General features: G+C 43.2%; 1 protein-coding gene across 1 annotated transcript in view; it reads left to right on the forward strand.

Annotated features, from left to right (window-relative positions):
• SUPT6H (SPT6 homolog, histone chaperone and transcription elongation factor) overlaps window positions 1–19,826 on the forward strand; it is a 31,475-nt gene that overhangs the window by 3,677 nt on the left and 7,972 nt on the right. The window contains exons 2-27 of the mRNA XM_077165307.1: window positions 4,921–5,059; window positions 5,801–5,959; window positions 6,045–6,121; window positions 6,469–6,661; window positions 6,922–7,006; window positions 7,637–7,910; window positions 8,297–8,398; window positions 8,675–8,791; window positions 9,125–9,214; window positions 9,421–9,563; window positions 10,233–10,381; window positions 10,503–10,601; window positions 11,109–11,238; window positions 11,326–11,476; window positions 11,658–11,812; window positions 12,012–12,207; window positions 12,860–12,999; window positions 13,123–13,240; window positions 14,477–14,553; window positions 14,821–14,956; window positions 15,323–15,460; window positions 15,539–15,706; window positions 16,307–16,434; window positions 17,540–17,747; window positions 18,296–18,443; window positions 18,858–19,000. Of these exons, the coding sequence (XP_077021422.1) occupies window positions 4,951–5,059; window positions 5,801–5,959; window positions 6,045–6,121; window positions 6,469–6,661; window positions 6,922–7,006; window positions 7,637–7,910; window positions 8,297–8,398; window positions 8,675–8,791; window positions 9,125–9,214; window positions 9,421–9,563; window positions 10,233–10,381; window positions 10,503–10,601; window positions 11,109–11,238; window positions 11,326–11,476; window positions 11,658–11,812; window positions 12,012–12,207; window positions 12,860–12,999; window positions 13,123–13,240; window positions 14,477–14,553; window positions 14,821–14,956; window positions 15,323–15,460; window positions 15,539–15,706; window positions 16,307–16,434; window positions 17,540–17,747; window positions 18,296–18,443; window positions 18,858–19,000 (3,633 nt within the window). The 5' untranslated portion in view covers window positions 4,921–4,950. The remainder of the gene's footprint in view (window positions 1–4,920; window positions 5,060–5,800; window positions 5,960–6,044; window positions 6,122–6,468; window positions 6,662–6,921; window positions 7,007–7,636; window positions 7,911–8,296; window positions 8,399–8,674; window positions 8,792–9,124; window positions 9,215–9,420; window positions 9,564–10,232; window positions 10,382–10,502; window positions 10,602–11,108; window positions 11,239–11,325; window positions 11,477–11,657; window positions 11,813–12,011; window positions 12,208–12,859; window positions 13,000–13,122; window positions 13,241–14,476; window positions 14,554–14,820; window positions 14,957–15,322; window positions 15,461–15,538; window positions 15,707–16,306; window positions 16,435–17,539; window positions 17,748–18,295; window positions 18,444–18,857; window positions 19,001–19,826) is intronic.

Genomic DNA, 19,826 nt, shown 5'->3' on the forward strand with positions numbered 1-19,826 from the left:
TTTACATATTATTTATGCCTTCATTTGTGCTACAACAGCAGATCTAGTCCTGTAGTATACAGGAAAAGTTTACCAATCCCTGTGCTTGAGCAGGGGCTTTGTATTCCCTGCAAGCCTCAGTAATTGCTACTTTCTCCCTGTGTTGCAGAGGTTCTGAATCTCATTATAGGGTTTAGTTGTTTCTGCTCCTCTTTTGCTATTTCTTTTTTCCCCGAAGAAAAATAGAAAGAAAAGGGCTAAAAACTATTTTTTAATTTTTTATGTTAGGAGCTATTATTAAACAATTATATTTTTATACACTAGCATTGAAAAGATTTAAAGACTGTTATTTCCTGTAATACGATGTGCATGTTAAAATGATTACAGGTGAATTTAACCATTTCTGTATCTTAAAACCTTGGCTTAGTACAGTTAAGATTGTTCATAAGAGTTGTGAATCCCAAATTTAAAAACACTTGTCTTTTAAATACTCTGAATTCAGTGGACTCTGAATTATTTTATTTTAACTTTTGGGTTTCTTTATTCCAAATTGAGTGTTCACTCCTCAATACCTTTGAAATAATCTAGGCCCTTGTTCATAAAATATAGAATGTGTTATGCCTTTTAGTTTAAACCCCACCCCAGACATTTGGCTCTTTCCCAGACCACGAGGCTCTTTCAAGCCTAAGGCTTTGCTCGTGTTGCCTTTTTCCAGACTATCTTCTCAACTGCCCTCTCGATTCAGGGATCCCCTTTTCTGAGGCATCCCCCAGCCTCCCTCCTCACATTGTTCTCATAGCCCTTGTATATAACTCTAAGATAACATTTATTACATTTTGCCATAAGTTTATTTTCAAGTTTTTTTTTGAGATAGATTATGATCTTCACCAGGGTAAGAAGTTTATTTTAATCATTTTTATATATCCAAGGCCCAGCACCGACCTTTACCCTAAAAAACAGAACAGAACAAAACAAAAACAGTATATGTGGATTGGAACTGCAGAGTGAAGGAAATTAGACGAGATCTCTTTTTGCTCTAGTCTCCTCATAGTTGCCTCCTACCATTTTCTTGTTCAAAGGGAGGGACTGCCATGGCCTCCCCTGTGGCAATCTGATCCCAGCTCCATTCCTCTTCCAGAGACTGTCATGGTAACCACCAGCCTCTCCCTGTGAGCCACATCTTGTACTGCAGCTGTGCTTCTGCCTGAAGAAGTCTTTTCCCACCACCACCTCACTCCCTTTCCAGACCTATTTCTGTAGCAAATTTAACTTATAATCTGAAAATGGAGAAAATGTCAAGCGCATAAGTAGTAAATACAAAATCCATGCTTTATCAGGTTGGTCCCAGATATCATGTATTAATAATAATGATACACTAAATATGTGTATTAGTGTTTTTGTTCTGGAGTAGCTGCTGCTTGCCAAACTCAGCCTGTGTGCTGCTACACAGCCCTCTGTGTACCCTTAGCTCCCACAAGTTGCAGCAAGTCAGGATTGCTTTGAATAAACCTCTTTTAACTGGAAGTCTTGGCAGTGAGCTAAATGGGAAGCATCCCCCAGCTATGTAGCACATGTGCCTTATTGCCAATCTAGGGGATGGGAGGGAAGGGAACAGAACAGGGCTATCTTCCCGAGCTGCAAGCAGTCCAGAATACCAGCTGCCCCAGGGACAGAAGCAAACTGTTGTTTTCAACAGGTAGATTGTCTTTCTGTTAAGCAGGCTATGGGACATCTGGTTTGAAGGGGCTGAAATTTAATGTAAAAATGTTGAGGCCTTAAAAGAACTCGTGGGTCTGTTAGCTTAGTTAAAGCAAGCTGTGTGTGGGGGCTGCCATACCCAAATCTATTTTTAATGGCTTAGTTCAGGGCAGAGGGGGAACAGTGTCAAAATTAAAATTAGAACTCCAAATTTAATTGGCAGAAGTTTTAAGACATTCATTTTTGGCAGTTCTCAAGCTACATGACTTTAAGGTTACAGCTCTTGAAAAAAAAAGGCTCCCAGTCTAACCCCAAGGCTCCCTATGTCACTACCCAGAAGCCTATACAACTGCCATAGTACAGTGATTCTCAGACAGTTTGGTCCCAGGACCCTTTTATACTCTTAAAAATTATTTAAGCCTTTTGTTTATGTGAGTTTTATCTATTGATGTTTACCAAATAAGAAATTAAAACTAAGAAATTCTGAAAGTATTTGAAGATGAGAATAAACCCATTACATTCTAACACAAATAGTACTTTTTATGGCAGACAACTGTTGTTTTCAAAACAAAAAAGATTTAGTGAGGAGAGTAGCATTGTTTCACATTTTAATGTCTGGTTTAATGAAGACAGTTGAATTCTCCTATCTCCATCTGCATTCAGTCTGCTGTGACACCACACATCATATAACCTCTGGAAAACTCCACTGTTCCTGCATGAGAGAAAGAGGAAGGGGGTCCCTGGACCACATTTTGAGGACCATTGATATAGCAGAACCACCTTGACTTTGGAATCAGATAGACTTTAGTTCAGATCTCACTCTTGAAGTTGATGGTTGTGTAGCCTCTAATAAGTGACTTCATCTCAGTCTATTTCCTCCTTTGTTGAATAGAGAGAGAAATGTGCTCTATCTCAAAGGACAGTGTAAGGATTCATAGGATATTTATTTAGTGTTTGAAACTTAGGTGGTCAGTAAACAATATTTCTTCCTCAGGCTGCATCATTTTTTTAAATGCCTAGAGTACCCAGAATGGCCTATGTTATTTAGGTTTTGTGTGTGTTGTGAGCCTTTTTTTCCTTCCCATCTCTCTTCCTGTGCCTGTTCTATACATCTGTCAATGATCTATCTATAATACCTAAAATTATTTTATATTCTGATTTATTTCCATCTCTCCTATTATTTATGAAAAACAGTTATAATTTTAAAAAAAAGCTAGTGAGAAGAGTAGCATTATTTTACATTCCTTGAAACCAAACTATCCTGTTTCTCTTCAAATCTCCAGCTTCTAGCAGAGAATGATAGACATTCAATAAATTTATGAAAAGAATGGCGTCTGAAACCTCAGCCTTAAGTTGAACATAAGACTATGTCATTGCCCCCTCCCTTTTCCATGAGAATTAATTACCTTCACTTTTGTTTTCCTGAGGTCAATTAATGTTAAGTTAATTGGTTATGGTGTCAATTGATATCCAGTAACAGTACTCATGACAAGAATTAGAGGCACAGAATTTAAGATCCCTTCTAGAGATTTAGACCATTTCAGGTAGCCATTTAGCTTCCTTCTTCTTCTCTCCCCTCCCACCACCATCTCCTCCACTGGAGAAAGTTATTTCTTTAACAGACACTTAGTAGATCCTAATATGTGCAGAGACCCTAGACAGTACAGCTTGCCTGGTATTGAATTACAAAGTGCCTTGTGGTGCCTCTTCTATTGCCATTTATGTTTTCATGGTTTTTGTCATCCCTGAGTTCATTGTGGTCTCTATTGTACAGAAGTTTAGAGACTAAATATGGGAAATTGACCATAAAACTAGACAGGGTAAGAAATGGTGCTGAATATATCCAGTAGCCAACCTCAGAATTCCGAAATGGAATCTTGATGTTGTGATTTGTAGAATGTGTACTGTTGTTTGTTTTGTTTTTAAGATTGTTTGTTCCCAAATAAATGGTCTGTTTATTAAATAAATAAATGTTACAGGATGTGGAAACATCCAAATGAAATAATCTTTGCTAGTTCCAAGGGTAAATTGTATTAAACTGTTTAGAAACACTGTGTCCCCCAATAAGGACTATCAGACCATCCACATTTGCACCCTGACTCAATAAATAAACCATTAAGATGGAATGGTTCCCAGCATTTGAATTTGTCATCATATTTCTTTTCTTTCAGAATTGCCTAGTAATATAGTATGTACTGTTTTTTAAACTCCTACCCCGGGCCCAGCAGACTCCGTATTAAGATTCTCGGGTCTCTCCATTGCCATTTCCAGGCTTTAGATAAGTCTGAAAGAAGGAAAATAGAAGATAGATTTGGCACGGTTGGTACAAAATTATAGAATACCAAGAAAAATTAAGCTCTGGACTCAAATTCAAATTCAGTTAATATTTCTTGAAACAGAAAAACTAGGTCCTTTCACATATGTCATTTAATCTTCTCAGCTACCCCATGAGGTAGGTAGTGCTGTTGCCATTTTTCAGACGAAGAAATTGATCATCTCAGACACATTAAATAATTTGCTTAAGTTTATTTTAGGTAGGTGTTAGCACAAGAATTTGAATTCTTCTCTTAAGTCCAGCAATTTTTCCATATAACCCTGTTGCCTAGGGAAGCCTTTGAACATTTTTATGCAGGGGAGCTAAATGATAAAACATAAAATCACTGTTGTTATGTTTCTAAAGAGGTAAACTTTTCTTTACCCAAATGCTCCCAATCAGGACTCAAACAAGTGGGCTCAAGTTCCCGAAACGTTCTTTAATCTATTGAAAGAGGATTTCTATTTGGCTCCACTAATAGCCAGATATACTATATTGTGAAAGTGCGTATCATAAAATTGGCACTCACTGTTTGCCAAACTTCTATGACTAAGTCACTCAATCTTACCTGACTGCCATATCCCCACTTATAGCATTATCCCTACATTAGTTTCTTTTCTTAGGTGCCCATTCTTTTTCTCAGGCCCCAAATAGTGAACTCTTTGTGGGGAGAAAGAAGGTACATATAGAAAGGTCCATTGTAATAGCCTTCTTTTCACAGAGGGGAGCAAGGCTAGGAGGAATGGAAAATGAAACAGAGCCTATTCGAGTCTTACACTCCTCTTCTCAGGTGGAAACGATTGGGTGGGCGGATCAGTGTCTGATGGCTAAAGGACTATACATGGGAAGTCTTTTGGTGGGAAAGTTTAAGAGCCCTCTGTAAGATCATGTGTCTTATTTTTTTATCCCCACATCTCTCCCTTCCTAAGTCTTCAGGCAGGCTGTGAGAAACTGCAGCGATGTCTGATTTTGTGGAGAGCGAAGCTGAGGAGTCAGAAGAAGAATATAATGATGAAGGCGAGGTGGTGCCCCGAGTCACAAAAAAATTTGTGGAAGAGGAGGATGATGGTGAGGAAGCCCCAGCCTCAAGCTTTTCCCCACTGTTGCTAAACTTTGAATAGTTGGATTCTTGTTGGTGAGAGGCTCTGGCTGTGCACAGAAGTTATCACATATTAGGTATCAGTTTGAGAACTTTCATTCATTCATCAGAAAATATTTACTGAGTACCTGCTGTATACTAGGCACTGTGCTGACAACTAGGAATACAAAACAAAGACCCAACTTTCGTGGAGCTTACACTAGTGGGTGGAGACAGACAATAAACCAATAATCCATATGTGATGTTTCCCACTTTTAGAGACCCAACAGCATTGGTATTCACGCACCCAATTTCCTATTTCTCTGGCTAGTTGAGTAGAATCATATAATATCTTCAAAGATGGAAAGGGAAAATGTAAACTTTATCAAAAGAATTATGGATGAAAGGAGGAACATAAATGCTTAGTTTTTAAACTGAGGAAAACAAGATTATTGGTGGTTGTAAAGCCTCCAGTGATGATTTTGAAGACTCACTAATTAGGAAGGTTATCTTGCCTAAAAACAGATGGTAAACATTGAAAAGAGCTGTCCTTTCCAAATGCTGCTTCTCTAAGTGGATGGTCACATTTTGCCTCTCTAGATGAGGCAAAGAGTTAACAACGTACTCAGATTGTTAACTTCAGAGCAGATGGATGAATCACGGTTAAGCAGATTGTCCTGCCCCACCCCAGTTTGTTTCCTAAACTTCCTGCCACATATATACATTTCCAGATGAAGAGGAGGAGGAGGAGAACCTTGATGATCAGGATGAGCAAGGCAATCTGAAAGGCTTTATCAATGATGATGATGATGAAGATGAAGGGGAGGAGGATGAAGGTAGTGACTCTGGTGATTCAGAAGATGATGTTGGCCACAAGAAGAGAAAGCGCAGTGAGTAGTCTTCTTCAGGTAGGGTAGAAGTTGCAGAAGGGAAGGGGCCTCCCCACTGCTGTGGGTGACACTTTGTTTTCTCCAGCTTCTTTTGACGACCGCCTGGAGGATGATGATTTTGACCTCATTGAGGAGAATTTGGGTGTCAAAGTCAAACGAGGAGTAAGTGCAATTCTTTGTCTCTGTCCCTGGAGGTGAAAGAAAAGCTCTTGAAATGCAGTGACTCCTAGGGGAAGAGGCACATCCAGAATGGCTTGGAGAGCATAGAGAAGAGAAGGCAGCTCAGTATCATTGAACTGTGGACCCTAGATTTGCATCCCAGATCTGGGTACCTATTAAGAGAAAAGCTTGTCAAAGTTTGAAGGATGGGCCTGGGCTAAAAGAGCATCACTCACCGTGTTTGTTCCCCTCTGGCTTGGTCAGCTTAGTTGTGGGGGAGAGAAACTGGAAAGCATGCATCCTTATGCCAGTCCCCTAGGACCCTGATGAGGCAGGTTTCTCACCCCTAGCAAAAGTACCGGCGGGTCAAAAAAATGTCTGATGATGAGGACGATGATGAAGAGGAATATGGCAAGGAGGAACATGAAAAAGAGGCCATTGCAGAGGAAATCTTCCAGGATGGGGAAGGGGAAGAAGGGCAGGAGGCCATGGAGGCCCCCATGGCTCCTCCAGAGGAGGAGGAGGAAGATGATGAGGAATCAGGTATGTGGCATCCGGCAGGGAAACCATTGTTTGGAAAGGGTGTTGGGATTTCCTGGCCCATAAGAACAGGATGGGAAACCATTCTTCGACTAAGATCCCCAACAAAGACACAAAGAAGTTCCTTTTTAGAAGCCCTGAAAAGTTGTTTTTCAGGAGCCTCCTTACTCTTCTTAGTGGCCACTCACATAGAAGGAACTAAAGCTGTTCAGGCTGAGTCATCTCCTACCTCTGAGAAGTCACCCTTTCCTTTCCCTACCCAGACATTGACGACTTCATCGTAGATGATGATGGACAGCCTCTGAAAAAACCAAAGTGGCGGAAAAAGCTTCCCGGATACACAGATGCGTGAGTAGGGTCTGGTATGAGGTGGTAATAAAGGCATCTGAGTGGACCAAGTGAGGAAGGAGGTCAGAACCCTCTGCCAAAAATGAGACATTCTTAGCTCTCAGCCATGTTTCTTCCATGGCTTAAATAACCTTTTCTAGCCAATGAATTCAGGCTGCTTCTAGAACCTCTGGGGGCTCTCTCTGTGTTCTAGGGACACTGTGGAATTAGGTTGAAGTCATACGAGAGCAGGCCTCCAGCTTCTCTCTTCCTCCTGCAGGTCCGTCTTCATTGGTTTTGTGTATTGGCCTTCTGTCTATAAATTTGATGAAAGAAAGTTGTCTACATCAGAGTTGGAAAGTTTGAAAGCTTTTGCTCAAAGAGAATAAATACTGTAATACCTTAGGAGAAGTTAAATACACTGATCAGGATATAGATCTAGACCCATTTTCCCTGTTGCTGTTTGATCCTTGACATTGGCAAGTGCCAAAAAATAGGCTTTTTATCCTCTGATGAACAGTTTCACAGTGAATATCGTTCTTGGATTTACCCTTCTTCTAACTTTCTTAGTCCTTTTGAAGCACGTGAAAGGTCTGTGTAGAAGCTGCAGTTCTCTACTCTGACCAGAATCTGGGCCAATTGCCCCTACAGGGCCCTGCAAGAAGCCCAAGAGATCTTTGGAGTGGACTTTGACTATGACGAATTTGAGAAGTACAATGAATATGATGAGGAACTGGAGGAAGAGTATGAGTATGAGGATGATGAGGCCGAGGGTGAAATCCGAGTGCGCCCCAAGAAGACTACCAAGAAGCGTGTGAGCCGCAGGAGCATCTTTGAGATGTATGAGCCCAGTGAGCTGGAAAGCAGCCACCTCACAGATCAGGACAATGAAATCCGAGCTACTGACCTGCCTGAGAGGTTCCAGGTAAGAAACCACCAGCCTCTGCCCTTCTGCCCATTTGTCACCATCTGCCCTGAGCTTCCCTGATAGAAGGGTAGTAGCAGAAAAATATTCTAGCAACTATCCAACATCGAGTAGTATCTAGGAGATTGACTTTGAAACCTGTCTGACTGGGGATATGGAGAATCCAGCTGGAAGAGAAGGAAAAATAGACTCTTTCCCTGCTTGTGGTTCTTGAAGTGGCACTCTCCAAATATACAAAGTGCCTACCTTATGTCAGGATGGCACTGCACTGGGTACTGGAAATGTGCACCTGAGGATCACACATTTGGTCCAGTAGTGATTTTATATTTTTCCTAAGTGGGATACAAGGCAAAGTTCATCTTCCCCTGTTGTCTTATCCCCTACAGCTCCGCTCCATCCCAGTTAAGGGAGCTGAAGATGATGAACTAGAAGAAGAAGCTGACTGGATCTATAGGAATGCCTTTGCCACACCAACCATTTCTCTACAGGTATTCAAAAAACGTATATCTTTATGCTTTGATATGATCCAGTAGCCACCCATCAGGATAGGGGAGCCACTTCCCTGCTCCAAACATTTTTGTGTTCCTGCATGTGTGTGTGAGAGATTTTTCTAAGATTCGTCCAACCAGGTCATCCTGTGTCTCAAAACCTTGTTTTGTGTATGATAGATAAAACAAATTTAAGAGATTCTGACCTCCTTCCTCAGACTTCTGATATAAACACATGTCACTGCTGTCTTTCTCTTTTTTCATTTATTACTGTAGGAAAGCTGTGATTACCTGGACCGAGGACAGCCATCCAGCAGTTTCAGTCGAAAAGGGCCCAGCACAATTCAGAAGATCAAAGAGGCCCTAGGCTTCATGCGAAATCAGCATTTTGAGGTAGCCTCTCAAGCTTCAGTGTCCTGTTGGTTAGAAGTTGAGTTAGGGGATGGGGAAAAGTGTCGCTACCTAAGACAGATGGGGTATCCTCTTCCTCTGTCCTCAGAAAGGGTCCCTTGACTGGAGCAGTGTGAGAACCAAAGCAGAACCTACTTATCAGGAGAATGGCATTACACTGTCTGTCATCTTCGCCTCTGGGAGAGAGTGCCATGCTCTGGATGGGCCTGTGAGGGCATTGCTTCTGAATTTCCTGGAGCTGTTTATCACTGTGGCAAAGGGGGATTCTTGCAGCTCTTTCTCCACGGGGTGACTCTAGTCTTCTTGCCATTCTAGGTGCCTTTTATTGCCTTCTACCGAAAGGAATATGTGGAGCCTGAATTGCACATCAATGACCTCTGGAGGGTGTGGCAGTGGGATGAAAAGGTAATGTGGATCCATGCCCCGCCCCCCGCCTCCCCACTACAACCAGGCCTAAGCCCTCCTGCCCATATCAAGCCCAATTGCCCACACCCACCCACAGGCCTCCCAAGCTTTGCCCCCTTGTCCTTTGGTCTCCTGTTAAGGGAAAAAGCCACTTTGGGTCTCCAAGGCTCTCCACAAACCTTTACTCTTGCCCTGTCATGCTCTAGTGGACCCAGCTGAGGATCCGCAAAGAGAACTTAACACGACTGTTTGAGAAGATGCAGGCTTATCAGTACGAGCAAATCTCTGCTGACCCTGACAAACCTCTGGCTGATGGCATTCGGGCTCTAGACACCACTGACATGGAGAGGTAGCATACGCATGGTTTGTTGCATTACAGGAAGCCCCCAGACCAAAGGCAGACCCCCCAAGAGCAGCATTACCTTGCAAAACTCAGAGCATAGGGCCCATCCCTCAGAATCCCAATTTGTCAGCACATCAAAAGAGATCTTTCTGACAAAAACTCATGTTATTCGTTACCCTTATAGGTATGTAAAAGATACCTTTATTTGCAAGTTAACTGTTAAAAAGGATTGAATATTCGTGTTTACTATTTATTCCATGGATAACCAAATTATAATTAAGAAGTAGCTTGGTGAGCCTGGAATCAGAGTTGGAAGGTGGGGTGGGAGGGGAGCAGATGATTTAAATGGCCAGCATCATGAAGCTGAGCTTCCTGGAGGAACAATGCTGTCTGGAGGACTTTGAACTTCGCTATACATGCTACCTTGTCTGCCTTTCCCTTTTTGCTTCCATCTCTAACAGCAGCCAAATCACCATCTCCGTTTGGCATATTCCTTCTTTAAGATATCATGGCTGCAGTTAAATCATGGTCTGGAGCCATTGTGTGGTTTTAATAATTGGACAGTATAGGCACCCATCCTAGTTGTCTTGCCTCTTGCAAATTGGACCTTTTCTAACAGTACTGGGGTATACCCCTCCCCGGTGACAATGGAGGTCTTATGTCCCTTCCCTCCAGGCTCAAAGATGTACAGTCAATGGATGAACTGAAAGATGTCTACAACCACTTTTTGCTTTATTATGGTCGTGACATCCCCAAGATGCAAAACGCGGCCAAGGCCAACCGCAAGAAGCTAAAGCGTGTAAGGGAAGAGGGAGATGAGGAAGGTGAGTCCTAAAAAAGAAAGTCTAGGAGGACTGATGGCCAAGGCACCTTCAAGGATGCCTTTGGCTGGATGCCCTTTGTAGCTTCTCTACATGTGTAACGTGTAACATTAACTCTTCCCAGGTGATGGGGAAGAGGCAGAAGATGAGGAACAGAGGGGGCCAGAGCTCAAGCAGGCCTCTCGCCGAGACATGTATACTATCTGTCAGAGTGCTGGGCTAGGTAAATGCTAGTTTGGGACCTGGGCATTCCAACTTTGAGAAGTTCCCTGATATTTGTTGGTGGCTAGGAAGGGGACTTAAAGGATATCTGGGCCAATCACCAATTTGAACCAGAATTCAGTTTATGGTCCCCATAAACACCTCCTCCCTGTGCCCACACCTGCCCTATGGTAATGGACCATCCTTTGCCTAAATTCCTAAAATAACAGAAAGCTTATATACTCAAGGACAGAGTCCAAAGAGAACTTGGGAAGTTCTTTTTATTAAGCTGTAACTTTGACCTTAATTCTAAGCCTAGAAGTCACTTAGGAACAATCTATCTCTTCTGCCTTATAACAGCCCGTCAGGTGTTTAAAGGTGGTTCTTTTCATTGTTCTCTGTCTGACATCCTAGTCCTGCTCTTTCGTGCCCCCTTTAAAAACTAGTGCCCACAGTTGCTGCTCTAGACTTTGAGAGCCAAGAGGTTTGTCAGCCCACTGCTACCTTACGTTTCCACTGTTTGTTTTAGATGGCCTGGCCAAAAAGTTTGGGCTTACCCCTGAGCAATTTGGGGAGAACCTCCGGGACAGCTACCAGCGGCATGAGACAGAGCAGTTCCCTGCAGAGCCCTTGGAGCTGGCCAAGGATTACGTTTGCAGGTAGGCACGTAGGAAATGGCTGATGAGGGGCCAGGACCGAGGGCCAAGACTGGCAGTCATCCATCAGTTCCACCATTTCCCCCACAGCCAGTTCCCTACATCGGAAGCTGTGCTGGAAGGTGCCCGCTACATGGTAGCCCTGCAGATTGCCCGCGAGCCCCTTGTCCGGCAGGTGCTGAGGCAGACTTTCCAGGAGCGAGCTAAGCTAAATATATCCCCCACCAAGAAAGGTAGAAAGGTAAGCCCAGTAAAGGAGCTTGATCCAAGATGTGGCCTCTGTTCTTTATTTCATTGAGCTGAGAAGTTACTTGTCCTCATGCCCAGCTAAGTTGTCTGCCTGAGAGCTGAGAGGCAGTCTTTTCTCTTAGGGCCAAGCCCAGCCTATCCGAGGGCTAATGTTTTCCTCTTGATGTGTACAGGATGTGGATGAGGCCCACTATGCGTATTCCTTCAAGTACTTAAAGAACAAGCCTGTTAAGGAGCTGAGAGATGACCAGTTTCTCAAGATAAGCCTGGCTGAAGAGGAAGGGCTGCTCACCATTGATATCAGCATTGATATGAAGGGCGTAGAAGGGTAAGTAGAGCCCTGGGGTGGGGGGGGGTTGGGGGAGGGCTTGGTGAGGAGGCTGTTGGAGGGAGGGGTCCCTGAGAAATGTGAACCACAACTTCAGAATCAAGCAAGTCATTATCCCTTGTTCGCTCACAGCATTTGTGGACGTTTGAGTATCACCTTTTCTCCATCCCTGACACCACAGCTTTGTTTGTCTCCTTAGCTATGGCAATGACCAGACATATTTTGAAGAGATAAAGCAGTTTTACTACCGAGATGAGTTCAGCCACCAGGTGCAGGAATGGAACCGGCAGCGCACCATGGCCATTGAGCGAGCTTTGCAACAGTTTCTCTATGTACAGATGGCCAAAGAGCTCAAGAATAAGTTGCTGACAGAAGCCAAAGAATATGTCATAAAGGTGAGGATGGAGACTTGTGATCTTCACTATTGTGTATTCCCCAAACTAGAGCTGAGAGTGAGGGGACCTGTTAGTAGTAGTCCCATGGCTAATGGAAAAACTGGGGACAAGTGGAGCATAATCTGAGAGGGGGTGCAAACAAGGCCAGAGGGATCATCTCCAAGACCTACTTACTCTAGTGGCCTTTCCCTCCCTCTTCCCTACTCATCCATACATTCTTTTTTTTTTTTTTTTTTTTTTTTTTTTTTTTAAAGGAAAGACAGAGAGAAGGAAGGAAGGATAGAAGGAAGGAAGGAAGGAAGAAAGGGAAACATTTTTAAACATTTCCTTGTTTTATTGTATTCTGTTTCTCCGTTTTTGTTACATGGGCTGGGGCCGGGAATCGAACCGAGGTCCTCCGGCATAGCAGGCAAGCACTTTGCCCGCTGAGCCACCGCGGCCCGCCCCATACATTCTTTATATAGCTGTTCATTCATCTATATAGCTGTTCTCTGTGTACTCTCCTGTTTGCAAAAGCGAGTATGCCTTAAGCCTACCAAGGATGAGGAACATGTACACATGTGAATATACACCTGTGCATACATGCTACATGCATTTGTTTTCTTAGCGTACTGACCTCCTGCCCCTGGTATCTGCTATTTCTCTTCTCCAGGCCTGTAGTCGAAAGCTGTACAACTGGTTGAGGGTGGCACCTTACCGGCCAGATCAGCAGGTAGAGGAAGACGATGACTTCATGGATGAGAACCAAGGGAAAGGCATCCGAGTCCTAGGCATTGCCTTTTCCTCTGCCAGGTAACTGCCCATCCCTGCCTGCTTAGCACCATCCCTTGCCTATCTTCCTGATCTCACCTTTCTCCCAGTTCATATCCTTATTATACTGCTGATTATTGCACTGGTGTTCTGTCTGTCTGGTAGAGATCACCCTGTGTTTTGCGCCCTGGTCAACGGTGAAGGAGAAGTGACAGACTTCCTCCGGTTGCCCCATTTTACCAAACGACGAACTGCATGGAGAGAAGAAGAGCGGGAAAAGAAGGTAAGTGTACATTGTGAGTACATCTTATGATTTAATGGGGATAAATGTTTGTGGTCTAAGCACCATCATATGCAAGACCCTGATTATCTCTGACCTTTCATCTTCTGCTTGCGATAAATTTAGCTTCCATGGTCAGTAGGTGGCACTCAAGTTATCTAGCACGGAGTTCACTTCTGGCTTGAGGCCAGTTTCTAGGCTTCATGTGCTTCTGGGAGCCGCTATTATTGACTCTGTTCCTAACAGCATCTGGGTCAGCCTGTTCCGGGAACTGAAAGCCACAGAGGCATTAAGCCAATCTTTTCCCCTGCTTTAGCTACTTAGTATCTCTTTTTCTAAGGAAAGAGGAAAGAGAAATTTTAATTCATGTGGTTTGTTTGCCTCTGATTTTTTTCCCTCCTAATGGTGTCTTTCAATTTTAATGAGAGAGCTCTTTTCTGAAAAGAAGTATGTATTAAATAATTATTTAAAAAAAAAGAAAAAAGAATGAAGATTAGAATAGTCCTGACTACCAGGTGCCTTTTAAATAAAACCCAAGTGTGTTTAGTTGAACACAACCCAAGTGTCAGCCAGAAGTATAATAGTCTTAGAAAGAATTAACAGATGTATGTGTGGTACTCAAACCAGAGGTTCCAGGACCCTTGTTTTATGTTGTGGTCAGACAGCTTGTTGCAGCTTTGGAACACTGTTGCACCCTTACTTAAGATCTTACTACACTCAGATTTTCAGCAGAAGTCATACATCAGGAATGAAATAGAAACAAACCATAGGGGGTCAACAAGGGGTGTGAGACATTGGAAATTAAGGAATAAGGAACTGTAGTAAGCTATAGAAGATTTAGGGACTCCTATATGGGACATGACATTCAGGGGTGAAAGTCTCTCTAGCAGCTTGGGAAATGACTCCCAGAGATGAGCCTAGCCCTAGCACCATGGGAGCAAGGGTGCCAATCCTGACCAGAGGGGAGAAAAGAAGTTTAACAAATAAGGTTAAACTTATTTTTAAGTTCAAGTAGAGTCGAGAGGCCACTCTGGAGGTTACTCTTACGCAAGCTTCAGTTAGACGTTGCTACTTAGCATAGCCTACCAGACCCCAACCAAAACCATTCCTGCCAATCCTAAAGAACCTATGTTCTCTGGTCTTCATATAAGGTCTGAAGCTTCTTAGGGGGAGAGAACTACTTGAAATCTTCCTATCCCTATCAGACCTATTCAGTTCCAATTTTTTTTTTCAATGCAGGCTCAAGACATTGAAACCCTAAAGAAATTTCTTCTGAATAAGAAACCTCATGTTGTGACAGTTGCAGGGGAGAACAGGTAGGGGTGCTTAGGATTGGATGTGACCAAAAAAGCACTCATTCTTGTTGAATCTGGCATATGCTTATGTAGACCATTGATAAAACACCCATTCCCAAGGCCTATGGATATTCTACTTCTCCTCAGTTTCCTACTATCTGTAAATGTCTTTCTTGAGTCCGTAAAACTTTTTCCTTTGTCCCTTCCCCCTACATCCCAGCCATGAAATTATCCATTCCTAAGAAAATGTCTCTCCAGAAACAGCTCTAACATCCCTCATCCCTGCAGGGATGCCCAGATGTTGATTGAGGATGTGAAACGCATTGTACATGAGCTGGACCAGGGCCAACAGCTGTCCTCTATTGGGGTGGAGCTGGTTGACAATGAGTTGGCCATTCTCTATATGAACAGCAAAAAGTCTGAGGTAATGCTGAAACACCACCTCCAGAGCCTTCCTATGTTACTACTATCAATCTCTGGTAGATTTAATAGGGAAGCAATCAGTTCACTTACCATTACTGGGGTTTTCCATTTTGCCAATCATGGTTCAGATTGGGGATCCCAAGAAAAAGGGGTACCAGAAAGGAAGAGAAAGTGACTGAAAGCCAGAACAGTTTGAATTCCCTCTTTTTTTGGAGGTGGGGTGGGGTGTTTGGGCGGGGAATCAAACCCAGGTCTTTGGCGTGGCAGGCGAGTATTCTACCACTGAACCACCCGTGCACCGTGAATTTCTTCTTGATATTGGAGCTGGGGGCACTTTCAGACCCTGCTGACCCTGGTTTGACTCTAGGCAGAGTTCCGGGATTATCCCCCAGTGCTGAGACAGGCCGTCTCCCTGGCCCGGCGCATCCAGGACCCTTTGATTGAATTTGCCCAGGTGTGCAGCTCTGATGAAGACATTCTGTGTCTCAAGTTTCACCCCTTGCAGGTGAGTAGGATTTGCCTGCCAGGCCTAGCTGGGCAGAGCAGCATATCACCTTAATCTCTTCCTGCTATGTGTTGCCAGGAGCATGTGGTGAAAGAGGAACTGCTGAACGCCTTGTACTGTGAATTTATCAACCGAGTCAATGAGGTTGGGGTCGATGTCAACCGTGCCATTGCCCACCCTTACAGCCAGGCCCTAATCCAGTATGTCTGTGGCCTGGGACCTCGAAAAGGGACCCACCTCCTGAAGGTAGGATTGAGTTGAATCAGAAAATAAGAAAAGTTACTATTTTATTCAGCTTTTTCACTGGATATGCCAGTATCATTTTACCAACCATGAAGGCCTAGGTCAGAGAGTTAATACTGACTTGTCCAGAATCACCCAGCTAGTGAGTGGACCTTTTTGGTCACCTGCTGTACTGTACTGACTTATGGGAGAGATAGCCATTAGCCATGATTTAAAATAGATGGAGGAAAGCGAGGGCATGTTAGACACAAACTTCAGGCTAGTGAGTTTTTCCAGTGGAAAGAGAGAGTGTTTAAGTCAAAGGTAGGCATACAGAGAGCTGTATGTACTGGTAATATTCTTAAGGTGGTAAGGGATACTTGAGTGTATACTGTATTATACACTTTTATACTATACATTAGTTATATATAGTCTTTGGTAGATATTTCATAGTTCATTAAAAATAATGTATTTAATGGCAGATGGGATAGTTTAGTGCTCAGTTTGATATTGGGGAGTGGGGGCAGAGTTCCCCTTAAGGAGGGCTTTCACAGAGATCTGAAAGGAGGCTAGAGAGGCAGGGCCTGCTTACCTCCCTGGGTCACTCCAGGCCTCTTCCCCCAGATCCTGAAACAGAATAACACCCGATTGGAGAGCCGGACCCAACTGGTCACCATGTGCCACATGGGTCCCAAAGTCTTCATGAACTGCGCTGGCTTCCTCAAGATCGACACAGCCTCCCTGGGAGACAGGTGATGCCCTTTGCCTGGGTGGGCCAGGAGGAATTCCTTTGGGCTTTGTTTTGGGGTTTCAGGGTATTAAGACTGGCTAAGGGCCATGAGCCATTTAAATTAGGTAATGTTTTAAAGGAAAGATGAAGGACTTTTATTATGTCAAGAGCCACTGACCTATGGAAAAGATCGGTTCAATTTCATGAGGCTTTTAAAAAAAAAAAAAAAAACTTGGTATGTACATTCAGAACAGAAAACACAAGATTTTGTTCAGTAAACACAAACTTGTTTTGTTATTGTTTGTTATGGTCAGATAAGGGTGGGAATAGCAGGAACAATGGAAAAGGATTGTGGCAGTTTAAGGAGATAAGGAACGGGGAGAGAGATTCAGTATGTTTTGAAATGATGTTATTGAGAGAAAGTTCTCTTCACTTGGACTTTGGACTTCACTATTGACCTCTTCCTCTCCAGAAGTTATCAACTCAGTCTTTGGAGGATCTTTTCCACGGGCACATAGCTCCTCATTCAGTAATGGAAATCAGTGGGGAAATAGGCTTCAAGTTCTAAAACTTCATTTTCCACCCAGCTTTGCTGTAACACTCCACGAATAACATAGGTCCATGTGAGTGCACGGGCAAGACCAGCCTGGGAAGGCTTTATGGGGGAAAATAGCAGCAAATTCTCCAAGGTTTTCCCCTCCTCTTGCTTTATCTTATTATAAGACTTATATAAATTCATTATATGAAATTCAGCATAAGAAATATTATGCAGAAAATGGAAGTCCCCCATAATCCCACCCCCCAGAGATAACTACCATAACAATTTGATATATACTACAGTTTTTCTAAATTTTATTTTTGCTATGCATTTACTAACTAACCATTTACTACAGAAATGGGATCATATGGTTCATAGTGTTTTGCAGTGCATTTTTCACGTATCAATATATTGTGGCCATCTTTCCATGTCAGCACACATAGACCTATCTCATTTCTTTCTAATGACTGTATAAAATTCCATTGTGTGAAGGTACCCTAATTTATTTAACCAGTTCCCTGTTGGTGAACACTTGGGTTGTTACCAGAAGCTTCTTGTTTCTATATCCTTCCCCTTTTCTCCCCTTTAGCACTGACTCATACATTGAAGTCCTTGATGGTTCCCGCGTCCACCCTGAGACCTATGAGTGGGCCAGAAAGATGGCTGTGGATGCCCTGGAATATGATGAATCAGCCGAGGATGCCAACCCTGCAGGAGCCCTAGAAGAGATCTTGGAAAACCCAGAGCGACTCAAGGACCTGGATCTCGATGCCTTTGCAGAAGAACTGGAGAGGCAGGTGGGTGGCAGTGCTGAGGACCTGGCATAGAAACCATCCCACGTAGCCCAAGGAGTCTAGTTGAGAGGAGACTTGGGCAGCAAATCTCTAGAGACACCTTGATACTATTAGTGTGGGAGGCTTGACCTTGTTTTCTCCCAGCCGATACTGTCCTGAGTTCCTTAAGAAGTTTTCAGATGGTATATTATGGAGCCAAGGAAATACCTCAGATACTACTGGAGAACTTGTGGGTTAAGGGAGAGATCTGGGAGTGTATTTATGTAGAGTTCCTTTCTAGGCCCTTTTTCCTTCTTTCCAACAGAGCAGTTCTGCATCTATTTGTTTTACACATTGGGGTTCCATGAAATATTTTCATTATAGAAGTGTTCATGGCCAAGAAAAAAGAGTTGCAGATTTCCCCTTTAGTACGTGTTGGAGGGAAAGAAGAGTAGAGAAACCCCAACAGGAGCCAATTGACCTGCTCCTTTTATTAAAACCATAAGCTGTCCTACTCCCTATGGCTCAAGTTGGGTGGCAGTTGCAACGTTCTTACTGGGCTTCGTCCTCAGGGCTATGGTGACAAACACATAACGCTATATGACATCCGGGCAGAGCTGAGTTGTCGGTATAAGGATCTTCGGACAGCTTACCGCTCTCCCAACACAGAGGAGATCTTCAATATGTTAACCAAAGAAACACCGGAGACCTTCTACATTGGTGAGTTCATTTGTAATTGGAAGGGAGGGGATATGCCTAAGATGAGGGGCGCATTTACTGTATATAACAAAACAAGCATTCCAACAGAATGAGGCAGGTTTTTGGATGTGGGAAAGACCCAGGGGCTGCTTTCAAAAAGATTGTAGACTGTAGAGCCCTGGACTGAAAGTCAAATTGTGCTTCTAATCTGCTGTGGAATCTTCATAGTGTCACCTCTTATAGGCTACAATCTTCCCTATCATCAATTCAGGGAAAGAGCCCATCCCTTCTCAAAGATGTGAAGCACTTCAGTGGATATAGATGGAGGTGCTATAAGACAAACAGTCTGTCAGTAAAAGCTTGATGGGATGAAGTCATCTGTCCTGTTCACTGTTCTCTTCTTCCCTTTCCTGTTGTCCTCTCCCCTTCCTCCAGGAAAGCTCATCATCTGCAACGTCACTGGCATTGCCCACAGGCGACCACAGGGTGAGAGCTATGACCAGGCGATTCGCAATGACGAGACAGGGCTATGGCAGTGCCCCTTCTGCCAGCAGGACAATTTCCCTGAACTAAGTGAGGTACATGTTGCACTGTTAACATGGTCTGTAATTTTCCTATTTGAATGGTCTCAGTGCCCTAGAAAGGAGATCAGGGATTGTACTATTTTAGATCATGTCTTACCAAACAAGTACACAAAGAGGAGGAGTAAAACACATACAGGTTTACTATGAAGGCCCTCTATGTGCTAGTTAGAAGTTATCTGTGTGCTTCCTTTTTTTCTGGCTCCATCACCTCAACCTTTAATCCTTGTTTACTGTTCTCTAGAGATCTAGCTGATCCTGATTAGAGAAATGAGGGGTTTTGTTTTTTACATACAGGCCAGGCGTAGTCTCCCTGTACATGCTAGATAGAAATTATTTGAAGGCCCCTTCCATTTTTTCATTGTCCACACACATTTTAATTTTTTCCCCACATTCTTCTAGATATTGTCTGTGTTTTTGGTGGTTCTTAATGTACCCTGTTAGCTTTTTCTAGGTCTTCAGTTCTTATTAGGCATAAGTTCCTATGCACAAAATTGTAGAAGACACAATTTCTCAGTTCCATCCAGTAAGAGACGCTTGCTGGATATATATATATATATAAAATTTCAAAATGTATATATAAAAATTCAGTATATATAAAAATTCAAAATGAGTATTCTGAGGAGGCTGACAGTTTTTTCTTACAGCCCTTGGGTCATAACAAAGTGGAAGGGGCCTCAGATACTAGAGGGACATATTGGTGAGACTCATGTAATGGCCAGTGGTGCCAAACACCAGTTATGAGTCAAGGAAAGTTATAGGTGTTCACATTCTCTCTCTTGGCAGGTAGCTAAGTCATTGTGGTTTCAGACCATGATGCCAG

Source organism: Tamandua tetradactyla, chromosome 6, assembly GCF_023851605.1.
Source record: "Tamandua tetradactyla isolate mTamTet1 chromosome 6, mTamTet1.pri, whole genome shotgun sequence".
NCBI classification, from domain to species: domain Eukaryota; kingdom Metazoa; phylum Chordata; class Mammalia; order Pilosa; family Myrmecophagidae; genus Tamandua; species Tamandua tetradactyla.